Here is a 16,021-nt window from a genome sequence, read left to right on the forward strand (position 1 = left end):
GAGGAGTGTGGGGATTTAGCCATAACAAAACATCTGCAATAATACTAGTATAATTTTTTTATATAACACATTTCTTTCATGTTGTTACTGTGTGCTGATGATGGCACACAATAAGATAGGTAGCATCTACAAATCACTGGAAACTGCTAAACAAAAAGTTTTTTTTTATGGAATCTATATAACCAACACGCTACCAATTCAGCATTGTAAAGTTTTGCTTGTGTGACTGATGAAGTAAAATTCCTCGGCTCCAAAATACTGTTTCTTATGAGTTCATCTGTACAGCTGAGTTTATTCCTGCTTTGCTCTGAATTTTTTTACATCTTTTTTGTGTAACTTCTCTCCATTTCTCCACCTGAACTCTGGAGCAAACTCGGGTTTCCTCTACCTCTCTCTTCCCTTTTCTGCGGATCCCACTCTCCTGTCCTCCCTTGGTTGCTAGGCAGCGGCCAGAGGAAAGTGAGACACCGAGAAGAGCTGCTGTCAGCGTCACCATGGCAACTGTGTGAGTGATTCAGGTGGAGGTCAGGGAGAATAGGCTTTTTTTCAGTTTCTACCTCCACCCCTCAGTTCCTCTTTTCCTCTCTTTCTATTCTTCCTCCTTTCACGGCTTCCTTTCATTTTCTCTCCCTTTGTGCAGACTGTCTACCTTTTTTCTCCCCCCTCCTACTTCTTTCCTCATCATCCCCCCCTCATTCCTCTGTGATGCTAATCACAGGGAGAATTAGCAAAAAGGGATAGAGGTGCATTGATCTGCACACACACGTTGATCTCTTTATAATTCATAGAGACAGGAGCGCTTAACAAATATCTAACAGGCTCTTCAGGAGACACATATGCACTCCACACGCCGGCACTCACCTCTGCGGCTTTCTCTGTTAAGCTTGGCTGGGTCTTCATAATCACCCACCCAGTTACACTCCACAGGCATGGAGATGGGCCTCAGCCTGCCTGCAAGTGCACACACAATCACAAGTTTAATAGTAGCAAAGCAGATGGGTTGATCAATAAAAACTTATGGTCCTCAACCAAAAATTTCCAATAAACATTAGGCTAAATGTTGGTAGACTTAAAAAATAATAATTAAAGGACAAGATGAAGAGTTGTACTGAACTGATATTTAACGATGAATAAGGGGTTTTAACAACATTAAAGCAGCCGTAGTAATTGCAGGATTCTTGTATTTCACCAGCTTTGTAACAAGCTCAGTCGCTCTATGCTGGGCCTGCAGGTGGATTCATACTCACATAATGATTTTTATTTTTTCTAAAGCGGCTCAATTCTGCAGCATGAGATTGAACTCGGTTCCCTCGCGCTTTGTTTCTCCCTCTCACACAAACACTCAATCATGATAAGAGCGAACCGTATGTGGGCGTGGTGCAGTACACGGGCTCCTCCTCTTCTCGCCGGCGAGACTCTTGATCCAGGAAGGAGTTCGGTGACTCAGAGCGCTTAGCAGCGCTGACGCCACCATGGTTACGAGATGCTTCATCACCAGACAAGGCTCCTGTCTCATCTCTATAGCAACAGCAGAGGCAGATTTTTAACAAATGGACGTCAGTGTCAGAGCTCATCTTTGCTGTCACCTGTTCCACTGTTTTATCCCGCTTTTATTTTCAGCTGTTTAAAAGACCCAGGTTAACTACCTGGGTGTATATGGCTCAGCAGGTGGAGGGGGGATGTAAAGGTCCTGGAGGGCGGAGTTCTTGGTGGGTGTGCCTGAAGGCGTGGCTGAACTGCTGCCTGGGCTTCTGGTCGGCTGCAAAAAGTGGAAGTAGGGTTTGATTTGTCTTTTTTTTCTGGAATCTAAAAACCTTTTGCTTCAAGTTCAACTTCTGACTTAAAAAATATATCCTAAATATAACTCTAATGTTGAATGGTTTGACAACTTCGAGAAATTGAACCCAAGAAACACAGCACACCCATGACATAATACAGTAATGAAGCCATGGTAATTGTCTTTAAATAATCCCTTTTAAGCTTAAGTTATAGCTGAAAACTAGTACAGCTTTAAATAAAATTAGAAAATTTGGACAAATCTCTAAATGGAAGAGATGTGGCTGAAAACCAGAATTGAATGGGCCTGATCTCCAGGCCCTCGAGAGGAACTGGATTACAAACAGACTCTGAAGTGAAAATCACTGCATGAGCTCATTAACACTGGTGAATTCATAGCTCATTAGCGCACACTGGCTTGCTGTGAAGGCCCCATTAATGCTGAACAACATAGGCAGGCTTTAGGGAAATGCATAGAGCCATCAGTCCTTTTCTTTCTTTATTTATTTGCCAGAAAAGGGCTTGCCAGGTCTTCCCATTAACACCTGACCTGTCCAGAGGTTCAGTCAATGAGCTCGTCACTAGCTTCAATGCTAAAATGTTAAATGTAATGGACACTATTGCTCCCATTAAGGTGAAGGTTATCTCTGGAAGGAAAAAGTCTCCATGGAGAAACTCCACACTGGTGAAAAATGAAAAAAGACAGTGTAGGAAAGCTGAGCGCAGATGGAGAAAAACAAACCTCCAGGTTCATTATGACATCTATAAAGAGAAACTTCACAATTATAATGTACAACTGAGGAGTGCAAGGAGGTCCTACTTCTCTGACATCATCACTAAAAACAGTCATAACGCTCGGGTCTTATTTTCTACAGTTGACAGGCTAACAAACCCTCCTGTGTCAGTGGCAGCTGAACTTCATTCGACCATGGCCTGCAATGACTTTGCCAAATTCTTCACAGAAAAAATCCAAAAGATTAGACAAGCAATTGGTACATCAACAGCAGATCCAGGATATGTACTGTGTCCACCGAAAAACTGTTTAAACACCATCAAACAGTTTCACCCTATTAACAGCAAAGACCTGGAGGACATCTTAGGCCAACTGAACTCCTCCTCTTGCTGTTTAGATGTCCTGCCAACAAGTTTTTTCAAAAAGGTCTCAAAGACTTTGGAGTCAGACCTGTTACAGATCGTAAACTTTTCTTTAATGTCAGGTGTGTTCCCAGAATCACTAAAAACTGCTGTAATAAAACCTATACTGAAAAAGGACAATCTTGACAAGACACAAATGAATAACTACAGGCCGATCTCAAATCTCCCATTTTTAAGTAAGATCATTGAAAAAGCAGTTTCTCAACAGCTCAATTACTTCTTAACACAGAATAACTGCTATGATGCCTTCCAGTCAGGTTTTAGACAGAACCACAGCACTGAAACCGCTCTGACCAAAGTGTTTAATGATATATGTCTGAATACAGACAGTGGAAAAATGTCAATCTTAGTTTTACTGGATCTCAGTGCAGCATTTGATACTGTTGACCACAACATATTACTCAAACGACTGGAGAACTGGGCAGGTCTTTCAGGAACTGTACTAAACTGGTTCAAAACATACTTAGAAAACAGGAAATACTTTGTATCAATAGGTAACTTCACATCTGAGCAGACAAGTATCACATGTGGAGTTCCCCAAGGTTCCATCTTGGGACCCCTTCTGTTTAACATTTACATGCTCCCACTGGCACAGATTATAAAGAACAACAAAATAAACTATCATAGCTATGCAGATGACACACAAATATATATCACAATGTCACCAGGAGACCGAGGCCCTGTACAGGCTCTTGGTAAATGCATTGAGGAAATTAATGACTGGTTGTGCCACAATTTTCTCCAGCTAAACAAAAACAAAACTGAAGTAATAGTCTTTGGAGCCAAAGAAAAACGATTACAGGTCACCAGAGAACTTCAATCTATACACCTAAAAACCACAAACCAGGCGAGAAATTTGGGTGTAGTGATGGATGCAGACCTAAACTTAGAAAAACACATTAAGACAATAACAAAATCAGCTTACTATCACCTCAAGAATATTTCAAGGATAAAAGATCTGATGTCTCAACAGGACCTGGAAAAACTAGTCCATGCATTCATCTTTAGTAGGCTTGATTACTGTAACAGCATCTTTACAGGTCTACCTAAAAAATGAGTCAGACAACTACAGCTCATTCAGAACTCTGCTGCTCGAGTCCTCACTAAGACCAAAAAAGTGGACCACATCAGTCCAGCTCTGAGGTCTTTACACTGGCTGCCTGTCCATCAGAGGATAGACTTTAAAGTTCTGATGCTGGTCTATAAAGCTCTGAATGGTTTAGGACCAAAATACATCAGTGACCTCCTGACCCAGTATGAACCTTCCAGATCCCTCAGGTCATCTGGATCCGGTTTTTTATCAGTTCCCAGAGTCAGAACCAGACACGGAGAAGCTGCATTCAGCTTTTATGCTCCTTATATCTGGAACAAACTCCCAGAAAGCCTCAGATCAGCTGAAACACTCAGTTTATTTAAATCCAGGTTGAAGACTCACCTGTTCTCAGCTGCTTTTGAATAAAGCACCAAATCCACACTTTTAAGCTTAAATTTCAAAACTTACATTTTAACTACTGATTTTATCTACTGTTCTGATTTTATCTACTGTTTTGATTTTTGATTTTATATACTGTTTTGTTTGTTTGTTTGTTTGCTTGTCGTAATCAATTTTAAATCATGCTTTTTATTTGTTTTTGTTTTTAATGTCTCTGTAAAGCACTTTGAATCACCTTGTTGTTGAATTGTGCTATATAAATAAACTTGCCTTGCCTTGTTTATTACAAAAAGCCACTGCCAAACACCATTTCATATGTATTTTCATGGTTAGCATTGCTATGTAAAGAATAATCCCTACATTATCCTTTTATTCCTGGCCTCAAGCAATGATTACCCTGGAAGATTTACAATTTAAAAGCACTTACTTATTAAAAGTACTATTTGTATAACTAATATTGTTTGGCCAAATGAGCAGAAAGTCTGCCATGATCAGAGGATAAGAGAGGTTGAACATGGTGAAATGTCACTAAGCTACAGGTGGATTGAGATGTTTTGTCATCACGAGTGAAAATACTAGTAAAGGTACTGAACTCTGATTAAAGTCAGTGTATTGTCTATGTTTCTTTTTTTTTTTTTTTATCTGTCTGACTCTCTAAAATTATTAACACACTGACCGCAAACAGCGTACCAACTGTGACACCACCCACTGGTGCCCCTGCTCTAAAGCAAGACTTGCTTTATCCATCTTCTTGACACTAACGGGACTCATAATTTAGAAAATGAACATTCTGGTATTTAATATAACTAGAAACTGGGGATTAACACTATAAACGTATCAGGAAGGTGTTTGTCGAGATTATGAATCATTTTAATTAATTTATTTGTAAAGTGCCAAATCACAACAGCAGTCACCTCAAGGTGCTTCATGTAATAAAGTAAAGAGCCTACTATGATACAGAGAAAAGCCTAAAAATCAAGTCTGCTAATTTGTTTTTCCATCGACATCGAAAGAATGCAGCCTTGGTGCTTTAGTTTGGAAGCAGCATCCATCTTTTCTGTACAGTCTATGTATAAAACACAGGCTTGATCTGTTGGTCTTTGCATTTAAAAATAAATTATCTCTTATTCTTTAGAAAAATATCATCATTGGTTGGGGGAAATGGCAGTTATTGGAGGCATGTTTAGTGAAATAGGATAGATGGATGCAGATCTAGTTCAGGTTTGGAAATGTGAGCTTTTTGATCAGTTGTGAACTATGAGCTACTTCATTTTATTCTGCGTGAACTAAACTTTGAGCTAGCTCGTGTGAACTTGCACGTCACTGACGTTTGTTGGATTTGGTACTGGAATTGGCCTGCGCAGAACTTCATTGGGGGGTAATCGGGGACAGGAATCGACCTGCATATTTCTTCAACTATTGTGAAAACTCCATAAGCTTCCATTAAGACTGAAAGAGATATTGCAAGGAGGGACTACTTACCATTTAGGACAAAATAAAACAAAATCAATATCCCTTCTTATAAGTGCAAAGTGAGCACAGTGGCAGCTCAGTGTAGTTATTATCTCTTTTTTACCTCCATATAAAGTGATCATTGTGTCCCCAGGGCTTAGAGCGTACTGTGTTATAATATCCAATTGCAACTATAGCCAAACTACAAAAATAAGAACAAAGTTGTGCTCTTCTCCTTTGTGTTTTCCCCCTTTGTCTAGATAATCAGTGATAATTATAGTGCCGTACTTTAAAATCATAAGAGATTTGGGAACGTGGCCTGAGGGCACCATCAGTTTTCGTTTCCCTTTCAGTCCAGTGTGTTTCAGCTGGCAAACAAAACCATGCTGAGCCACTGCTCCCTGACCTAATTACACGCTTTAGCTCCAGTCGTTCGGGAGAGGGAATGCTGTGGGGAATTATGTGGGCCAGTGCAGTGCTTTAATAAAGTCTATAAAAGGTAGAGCTAGTCCCACCTGCAAAGCCAGGGGTTTCCAGCGCATGTTCTTCAGCAGCGCAGGGGCAGAGCTGAGCGTGCTCTGTGGACGCTTCTTCAGGGTCAGGGACACGATGCCTTTATCGGCCCGCAGCGAGCCGACCAGGTTACGTAACTGCCAGCCCACCTGTGAACGAGAGAGGACGGAGAATTAGAGAGTAAAGTGATCTGCAGAAAAACGAGAAATCCTCTATATACAGAACAAAACAATCACACCCTTATTTATACAGTAAGTAGCCTTTATGTGCAGCCTGTAGTTTGAATTCTGTCCACGTCGTGATTGGATCTCTCTTGTTGAGCCTTCTGTGCAAGGCAAGTGGGTGTGGAGGTGGAAAGTCTATCTATAGAGCTTTCATGTGATGTAACCTGCCCTCAATTTGAAAACAAATACATGTTATCACAAATCGTTTTGTTTTTTTGTTATTTTTATTTGTATTTACCCACTATATTTACAAACCCACACCAGCGCTCTTTTGTGAACAGAAACACACAACGGTAAACAAAAGTAAACATGGCAACAGGAAAGTTGGGCTAGCTTCCCCTCACTGCAGCTATTGAACCGACCCGAGATCTGATCATAATGCAGGAGGAGTTGTAAAGGTTAGAGGATCTGATTACACTAATTGGAATGCACGCTGCTTGCATTTGCACCTGCTATGCGAAGGACACGGTCCACAGTACAAATGTAAGGAGTGCCACTAAATCACCAAACACCAAGCAGGAACTTGGTTTAAGTAGCTAATAAAATAAATTCCTGCTTATACTGGTCATTTTTTCAATCATTAGATAGAAAATTAATCTCCACGTGACTCTTTTCTGACCATCCATCCATCCATCTTCTTCTGCTTTATCCAGGGCCGGGTTGCGGGGGCAGCAGCCTATGCAGAGAAGCCCAGACCTCCCTCTCCCCAGCCACCTCCTCTAGCTTATCCGGGGGAACACCAAGGCGTTCCCAGGCCAGCTGAGAGATATAATCTCTCCAGCGTGTGCTGGGTCTGCCCCGGGGCCTCCTCCCGGTGGGACATGCCCGGAACACCTCACCCAGGAGGCGCCCAGGAGGCATCCTTGTCAGATGCCCGAACCACCTCAGCTGGCTCCTTTCGATGTGGAGGAGCAGCGGCTCTACTCTGAGCCCCTCCCGGATGGCTGAACTTCTCACCCTATCTCTAAGGGAAAGGCCAGCCACCCTTCGGAGGAAGCTCATTTCCGCCGCTTGTATCCGCGATCTCGTTCTTTCGGTCACTACCCACAGCTCGTGGCCATAGGTGAGGGTAGGGACGTAGATCGACCGGTAAATTGAGAGCTTCGCTTTTACACTCAGCTCTCTCTTCACCACGACGGACCGGTGCAGCGTCAATCTGCACCGGTCCAGCACCAGTCCGTCTGTCGATCTCCGGCTCCCTTCCCCCATCACTCGCGAACAAGACCCCGAGATACTTAAACTCCTCCACTTGGGGCAGGAACTCATCCCTGACCCGGAGTGGGCACTCCACCCTTTTCCGGCTGAGAACCATGGCCTCAGATTTGGAGGTGCTGATCCTCATTCCCCCTGCTTCACACTGAAAAAGTTATCAGTAGCAAGCAGAGATGAGGCAACATGGCGATTATTTTTTTCTAATAATCAAATAATTTACACCCTCGTTTTAGCACTCAACAACCTGTCCATCTTTCGAACTCCTGAGATGCTTAGTTCAGCAGCTAGCAGCTAACTTAATCTGTCTGTTGCCAAGCAATAGGGTATATCTATTTGAGTTTTTTTTCTTGGTCCTTACCAAAACAAATTTTTGTAAGAATGAAAAACTGAGGTGAAAAATGCAAGAATTCTATATATCTCATTCAGAGCTGATCATCTGACCATCAGCTGTTAATTTCTCATGACACATGAGCATCACATTATCTCTTTTGTGTCATTTCATCCAATTGTATTACATAAATACTAATCTCAGCAGCTTCAAAGGTTTATTTACTGTCAGGGTCCAGTGTAAGAAGTGAGGACCCACTTAGCCAAGTCCAAAAACCAAAAAGAAAACTTAATATTAAAATCTAACAGGAGCATTCAGAGAGCGCAATTATTCCAACAGGCTTTCATGAGCAACGTGCTGTCTGACCTTTGACCTATAACGTGACCTATGTTGAGCCAAGCTATGTACTCACATCCCCCATGGCCTAGTATATTGTTGTGAAGTTTGAAGGCGATCCCGCTTTTCTTAGTTTTCTTAAAATTTATTTCAAATCATGAAAGTGGTCTCTTTTCTTGAAATTTTTAGTGTTTAATTTTTTTATTTTTTGGAACCATCTTAAAATTCTATTATCTAGAGAACTACTTGCACTAAATCTTTTTTTAGGGTCAAATTAGCAGCAGATGTAATGTCAATTTTGTCATACGGCGTCATTCGCAAGAGTGTCAATGATAAGCCTAAATAAGCCATAGCACACAGACAAAAGAGAGGGGGGTGAAAGCAGGGAAACACTGGGGAGACTAGAATTTCAATAAAATCAAAACAGCACCCAAAATGTAATAATATCACAAGAACCAAACGTTAGCATGACATCACAAAAAACCCAATTCTATCATTGTTTTAAATGAGTTTTTGTAGATACAAAGAATCAAATAAGATTTAATGGTTTACTGAGTAAACACAAAAAACTGGGTATCCAGTAAGAGCACACACCCACAAACACACCAAAAAAACCTCACCACGGTCTGATGATTGACTTGAATGACTTCATCTCCTGCATGGATCTTCTTACAGCGGTCAGCCGGAGACTACAGAGGCACAGGAGCCAGAGAAAGAGAAGGCAAACAGACGACTATGAATTGATCTATCGATCCATGGGCACTGCTGAGGGGAAGTTTCTCAACAAACCCTACTTAAATAAGCTGCAATAAAGCAACAAGGGAAAGTCTTCCAGAGTCACTGATATGGAATCAGTTCTGATGTTATAAATACAAATTTCAGATTTGCAGATATTCTGACCAATAACTGGTGTTTTAGGGGAAGTCTGCAGTTCACTATGTCAATTTGTGAAAAGTGGGATATTAATAAACCTCTCACCCCTTCTGTAGTTCCTGTGATAACATGGAGTCCATCGTAGGTTGACTTTATGTACATTCCCTAATTGACAAAGGAATGGAGAAAAAATGTAAGTGCTCTATGATACTAGTAAATATTTGGAAATACACACTGATTTATGAGTTGTAAAATTAAAAACAGCTCTCACAGAAACAGAAAGTTTATTCTGGTTTTGTCCTGCTAAGAAAAAAAAAAAAAAATCAAGCATCTGAGCCCAAACCAGATGGAAAGGTGTGTCGCAGCAGGATGCCGTAGTAGCCGTGGTGGATAAGAGCGTGTCCTTGAATTCTGAATTAATCTCCAACGGCGTTGCCAGCAAAGCTCCCCACACACCTTCACTGCTACACCTCCATGCATCACAGTGGAAAACCATATGCAGATATTCTCCCTTTATGTGCCTCAAAAATATGAGACTATACTCTACTATACTCTTTGTGTTTCCAGACCGAGCAGGAACACATAATGCACACCCACAGTATGTGTCTCTGCTTTCTTGCTGGGAATATGATACAAGATCTATACTAGTAACTACACTTATGGTTCCCCTCAGTTATGGTTTCTTTCTAAGACTGAGATGTTTGAACCCGAGCAAGTATTGATGTGGGCAGTAATAAGGTGCCATTAACTAGCGATTTCTGAGGCTGGTAACTCTGAAGAACTCCCCCTTTCTTTCCTGGAGTGGTGCCAGTTGGATCATATTGTTTAACAATTTTTGTGACTTGAAACTTGCACTTTAAACTTCAACCTCAGAAATTTCAAAACTTTCTGGACTGACTGATCTTTATGTCTTAGAGTAAAGATTTTTACCCACTTGAAGTTGAATATGACAGCTTTAATGCATACCAACAGTACGTCTTCAGACAGTAAATTATGATCTCATAAAGAAACAAAAAGTTTCACCAGTTAACTTCTGACGAGGTCTACTTGTGAAGTGAAAACTATTCCAGGTAAAGAACTCATTAGGCTGGTTAAGATATTATCAATAATCTAAATTAAATCAGATTTATAGTTTGGTGATTTCTGTTATGTTCTACTCTAGAGGAAAATGTTAAAAATGTAAATAAAATAAACCAAAGCCAAAAGCCAAAGTTCCCCCTTTGCTAGGCTACACTACACTTAGCAGCCAACACACTGTGACCACTCACAGCTGAGACAAATCATTTTCTCCAGAGTGAACAGTTAAATTGTTAAGATAAGATAAGATAAGATGACCTTTATTAGTCCCACACGTGGGAAATTTGTTTTGTCACAGCAGGAAGTGGACAGTGCAAAAGTTATGAAGGACAGGAAGGTGGAACAGCACTTTGACTGATCAATCATTAACACTCATTGATCTGCCAAAAAATTACTGATATGACCAGAAAATATGGTAACATGGAGACTTAACCTCCACATTATCTACAACTAGCATGAGATAAGCTAACAAGTTTTGTCATGCTAGCTAAGCTAACTGCAGGTTTGTAGTTTTTCAGTGACCGTCACAGTCATAGCCAACAGTTTTGGCAATTACAAAAAATGTTTTTTGTCACTTCAGTATTTATGGAGATTATTTGTTCTATATTTTTCTATGATACAGTGCAGATCATATATATTCAGTTCAAAGTTTCTTAAAGACTTTTATATGCAAATAAACCAAACACACACAAAGAGCCAGTATTTACAGAGTTGACTCTTCTTCATAACTGTATCTGCAGTTCTCTGCGGCATACTGGATATTAGCTTCTGGACCAAATCCTGACTGATGACGAGCTATTCCAGCCTGATCAGTGCCCCAAGTTGATCACACTTTTTGGACTTCAGCTTGTACGCTCACTTTTTAAGGAGAAACTGTAGATTTTTGATTGAATTAAGATCCAAAAAAAATGTTAAATTTCATGATCTCTAAGCCACTTTGATGGAAAATGGACAGATCATTCCCAAATTGCCCCTGGATTGCTAGAAGATGATCTTTATGAATGTTTTCAGTATGGTCAATGGAAACATAGTTTGGAAACTGATGAAATGCTTAGGATTGTTCACTATATATCACAGAAACATGTAAAAATATTATAGCAAAAATGAAAAACTCAGTGTTGTATACCAAGCAGGTGTTAGTTTCAACTGAATCCAAAAGCATAAAATAGCTTGTTTAATTATTGAACGAGAAATTACTCATTTGTGGCTCTTTACTCTCAAGTATGATGGAAGGTCTGTCATGCATGCAAGCACATGTGTTATATCAAATCAATTAATATTTTGAGTAGTTCATAGTAATTGGGGTTTTTTTTTTTCAAAAATTAAACACAAAATCATGTTTTACTGTGTATGTTATTTCTACAAAAAAAGAAAAAGAAAAAAAAGAAAAGAAAACAATGCTTGTATTTCTTCTTTGTCTGAGCCTACAAAGGCCGGAGTGTAACTTAACACAGTGTAACTTAACACAATAAGATTCACACATTGCATAAATAAACAGAAGGGTGGATCTTCCGCTGTTAAACCCAGACAAACAGAGTGATTACCAGGCCTTCAGAGGGCTTGATGTTGGTGAGGTGAACCAGCTCGAGGTGGGCTGACTGCGAAACCAGCGGGTCCGATGACACACACACAATGTGCTCGCACACCTCCGACAGAGTCTTACACTACAGAAAAGGAGGATAAAACAGGGACAAACAGGGCTTTTATTTAGACAACAAAGAACAAGCCATGTCTTCTAGCTGTCAAAATTAGACTATATTTCTAAGAAACCTCTTAGCCTTGTGCCTCAGCAGCTTCTCCTGCTGTTGCTTTTTCTATTGTAACTTTACCCAGGAAAAGAAACAGGTGGATATTTTTGCAGATCTGCTCTAAACCAAGTGAGAACGATTTGTTGCATATGCATTTTCTTTTGCTATTTACTTATTTACGTTATTTAGCTTATTTTCTTTCTGTTTTGTGAAAATTGGACAAAACTTTGAGCAATGCAGGCACAAAAAGACCAAGAGCCATGATGTCTTTGTTCATGTGCTTGCCTGCTTGCAGAAGATAAGTAAACCTAAAAAAAGAGACTTATTTATTTTACCCCTGTGCAATACGTCCCTGCAGTGCTCCAGTGGCCTTCTGATTTTGAGTCTGATTAAGGTTTGATTTTGGGCAAAGAGCCACTACAAGGTTGGTTCACATTAATCACAAAGATAGCTTTGGCTTTACTTTCCAGATATCTGTGAAATAATTGTCTCCAACCAAATATAATGGGGATTATTTTGCTGCCCACAACACTGAAAAATTGCATCTTAACAAACTTTAAGAGCAACATTTTTTTCCTGGCAGACACAATGAGACTCCATTCAAAATGTTGTCAATAGTTTCAGACATGATTTCCCTAAAAAAAGAAAGTAGCTGGAAGAAAAAGTGCTGAGCGGATGTTTTGGATAATATCTGGCAGAGACTCCCAAACATTTTCATGAACATTTATAAAAGAAACCACAGACGGTGAACTCTTGGTAGGCATCATATTATGGATTTTCACTCCCCAAGAATCTGCTCTGTTAAAAAAAAAAAAAAAGAGCGTCCATCTTATACTTTGTGTGTCATTTGCTGCATTAATCTAACTGAGGGCAGCCATGCTGGCAGCAGAGTACTTTTGATTATGTCTAAATGAATCAGACTCATCGGTCTTCCTCATAGCAGACATGTCAATTTGTCATAACAGGGAAAGCCCGGGTGAAACTAATAGCATTAACAATGGCTCCGTTCCAGCAATTAGCGAAGCAGAGTTTGACAAATCAGAAATGTGCTGTGAAAAGGGTCAATTAAACTTTAGCTGCCATCCAATCTTGGGACATGCTGATCTACAGTAATTGGGCTGCTTTGCAGATACTAAATGCTGCTAACGTTTTCAAATATAATTAATGCAATTTTTAAACATCTGAGCAAGGCAAACAAAATTTTAGAACCAAAGCCCAAGGTGGGACAAGTATACCCAACAGCAACTGCAAAGAAAGATAGAAGAAAGTAATTTGGTAATGAAGCAGTAAAACTTTAACAGTGGGTGAATTACATGATTCTCACTGGCACTGATTCTTCAAGGTGCTGGAAACATCTGCAGAGACTTGAATGTCCTCACAAAGATACACTACCATCGCCAGTCTGACCCACTGATACAAGACAGAATGAATCCATGCTTTGATTATGTTCATGCCAAATTATGACCCTAACATTCGAATGCTGCAGCATAATCAAGAGTCATCAGGTCAGGCAACATCTGTCGCCCACACTCTCATTTGTACTCAGTGAGCATACAGCTGGCTTTGGCTCAGGTGGTAGAATGGGTTGTTTGCCAATCAAAAGGTTGGTGGATTGATCCTGAACTTCTCCACTACATGGGCAGGATACTGAACCATGATTTGGCCCTAATCCGTGTGGTGTGTGTATAATAGCTGTATAATAACTACATGAATAAGCAGTTATAAATGTACCTAATGTGTGTATGTGTGTTTAGAGTTTGAAAAGAAGATTGTTAACATCTAAATTCAAAAGATAAGGAATTTCTGAATTTCAGTCATATCATGATGAGAACTGACTGCAAATCTCTAATACTGTAGTTAAATTCGGTATCAACAGCAAAACAATCAATTGAGCTCATTCAGAGTATTAGATTCAGAAAGAGTAGATCATTTAAATTTTTCTAATTATGTGACTCCAAAGCTCACAGTATATTTACAGTTGGACTTGAGTCAGAACAGTGTTATTTTCATTCTGCCAGTGTCGTGTAAATGCAGCATTAAGGATGAAGCTGAAGCCAGGAGGCAGCTGGCAGCTTGACTGAACTAAAGCTCAACTAAGCCTTGTTCTTCCCATAAAAATACAACAAGCTGTACTTCTGAAACATACGAATCAACTTTAAATAACAAAACATTAAATTGCTTTAAATTAAACATTAACAGGAGATTTTTTTTTCTTCCATCACATTTTTTTGTTATTATTTTAGTCACTTCAAGTCTTCAGTTTTTCATTATTTTACATGTTGGGTAAAACAATATATTAAGATTCTTGCAAGAACTATTAGCTAAGATTATTTAACATAGCATTGTGCAATAATACAGGACCTGTTTGAGGCTTGGTTTTACTCTCAAATTTAGAATTAGGTTTAAACGAGAGTAGGTACAAAGGTTAAGCACTTAGCTGTGATAGTCAAACTTTGGATAAAATGACTGAATATGAATTAATGTCAATAAATATCTTCACCAAAATATGTGTATGTGTGCCCCTCCCTCTACATACAGAGTGGAGCAGGCATCCGCCACTGCAGGAGAAATTCTGGTAACATAACTGTGTTCAGCTAAAGTAATGGGAACCACTAATCTAACCATCCTCAAATTTAGCATTGCACCAATTCATGTCCATAAAATATACCCAAAAAGTCTGAAGTAGATTGGAAAGACAGTTTCTGAAATGAGAGGAGGGACATACAAACCAAAATGCAAATATTTAGGTGTTTTTAATTATGTTTTGCCGGTTGTCTGCCTGGATTAGTTAACAAGTTATACTTCATTACCTAAATTCTTAGAGTATAGTAGTAGTCACTTAAAATGTATTTGTGTAGGAGCACTTCCTGGAGTCAACAAACATGAACCTGATGGGGAAAAAAACATGAAAATGACATGCAATGAAAAAAATTATATAACAGTCTCTGGAAGCCACATTAGCCAGTTGAGGGCTAGATTCAAACTCGCACCAAAAATTTAAGCTGTTCAAGTGTGCTCTTGGTTTTATTGAGCAGTAGATGTATAAAAAGAGGTTTACAAATGGGCACTTTCTTTTAAACAGTAGGTTTAAATGAAATTTTAGCAATCAAAACCTAGATAAAGCTTTCTATGGCAATGGAGTGTTTTTTAGGTTAAACATGACCATTGTCATAAGACTAAAGGAGCTTTAACTTTAAAAGCTCCTTAATCACTACTTTAAGAGTAGTGCCTTAAATATTGGAAAAGGAACTTTGTTATGCAAGTATTCTGTGGCCGACAGTCACTACAGTCACGACAGTCACTTACTGTTTCAGGTGATGTTAATATGCTTTTGAACATTTTACAGAGATTCACTAGCAGTTTCCTACTGTTTCAAATCTTTACACTTGGCTAAGCTGAGAGTCCAGGCTATAGCTCCATAAAAGAAAAAAAGTGATGTTGTTGATTGTCTCTGGCAGGGAGTTTAAGCTTCTGTGTTTGTGTGTGTTTTATCAGCAGTTATGAGGGGGATGTGGAAAGAAAAAAAAGAAAACAGGATGCTGCCCATCAACACAAAGCAAATAAGCGACAGCTGGCCGAGGAAGCAGGACTCACCACATGAAGGATTTTGTTCTCCGTCTCAAACACCGTACAGTCCTACGGGACGAGAGAAATTTAATGTAGCGCAAGCAGTACATCCTGTCTTGCAAACACTCACCATCTCATGCTGCACATGCTGCTACACTACCTCCGTATACAGTCTAGGGCTCACATTACTGTACCCCTACCCCTGACAGATAAAAACACGCCCACACAAACAGACACACTTATCTTTTATTTATATACACACACCAGTCACATAAGACAGACTGTAAAGGACATAAATAGCAAAAAATTGACTCTCGCTCAAGGATGC

General features: G+C 39.7%; 1 protein-coding gene across 4 annotated transcripts in view; it reads right to left on the minus strand.

The window, feature by feature from the left end:
* The window catches only part of cnksr2a (connector enhancer of kinase suppressor of Ras 2a), a 105,652-nt gene that overhangs the window by 51,930 nt on the left and 37,701 nt on the right, over positions 1-16,021 (minus strand). For all 4 annotated transcript variants that reach the window (XM_063483773.1, XM_063483772.1, XM_063483770.1 and 1 more), the window contains exons 5-12: positions 15,721-15,762; positions 11,923-12,042; positions 9,407-9,466; positions 9,049-9,117; positions 6,331-6,477; positions 1,647-1,759; positions 1,364-1,518; positions 862-951 (exon numbers count right to left, since the gene is read on the minus strand). In XM_063483773.1, coding sequence (XP_063339843.1) covers positions 862-951; positions 1,364-1,518; positions 1,647-1,759; positions 6,331-6,477; positions 9,049-9,117; positions 9,407-9,466; positions 11,923-12,042; positions 15,721-15,762 — 796 coding nt within the window. The remainder of the gene's footprint in view (positions 1-861; positions 952-1,363; positions 1,519-1,646; positions 1,760-6,330; positions 6,478-9,048; positions 9,118-9,406; positions 9,467-11,922; positions 12,043-15,720; positions 15,763-16,021) is intronic.

Source organism: Pelmatolapia mariae, linkage group LG9 (assembly GCF_036321145.2).
Source record: "Pelmatolapia mariae isolate MD_Pm_ZW linkage group LG9, Pm_UMD_F_2, whole genome shotgun sequence".
In the NCBI taxonomy this organism is placed as follows: domain Eukaryota; kingdom Metazoa; phylum Chordata; class Actinopteri; order Cichliformes; family Cichlidae; genus Pelmatolapia; species Pelmatolapia mariae.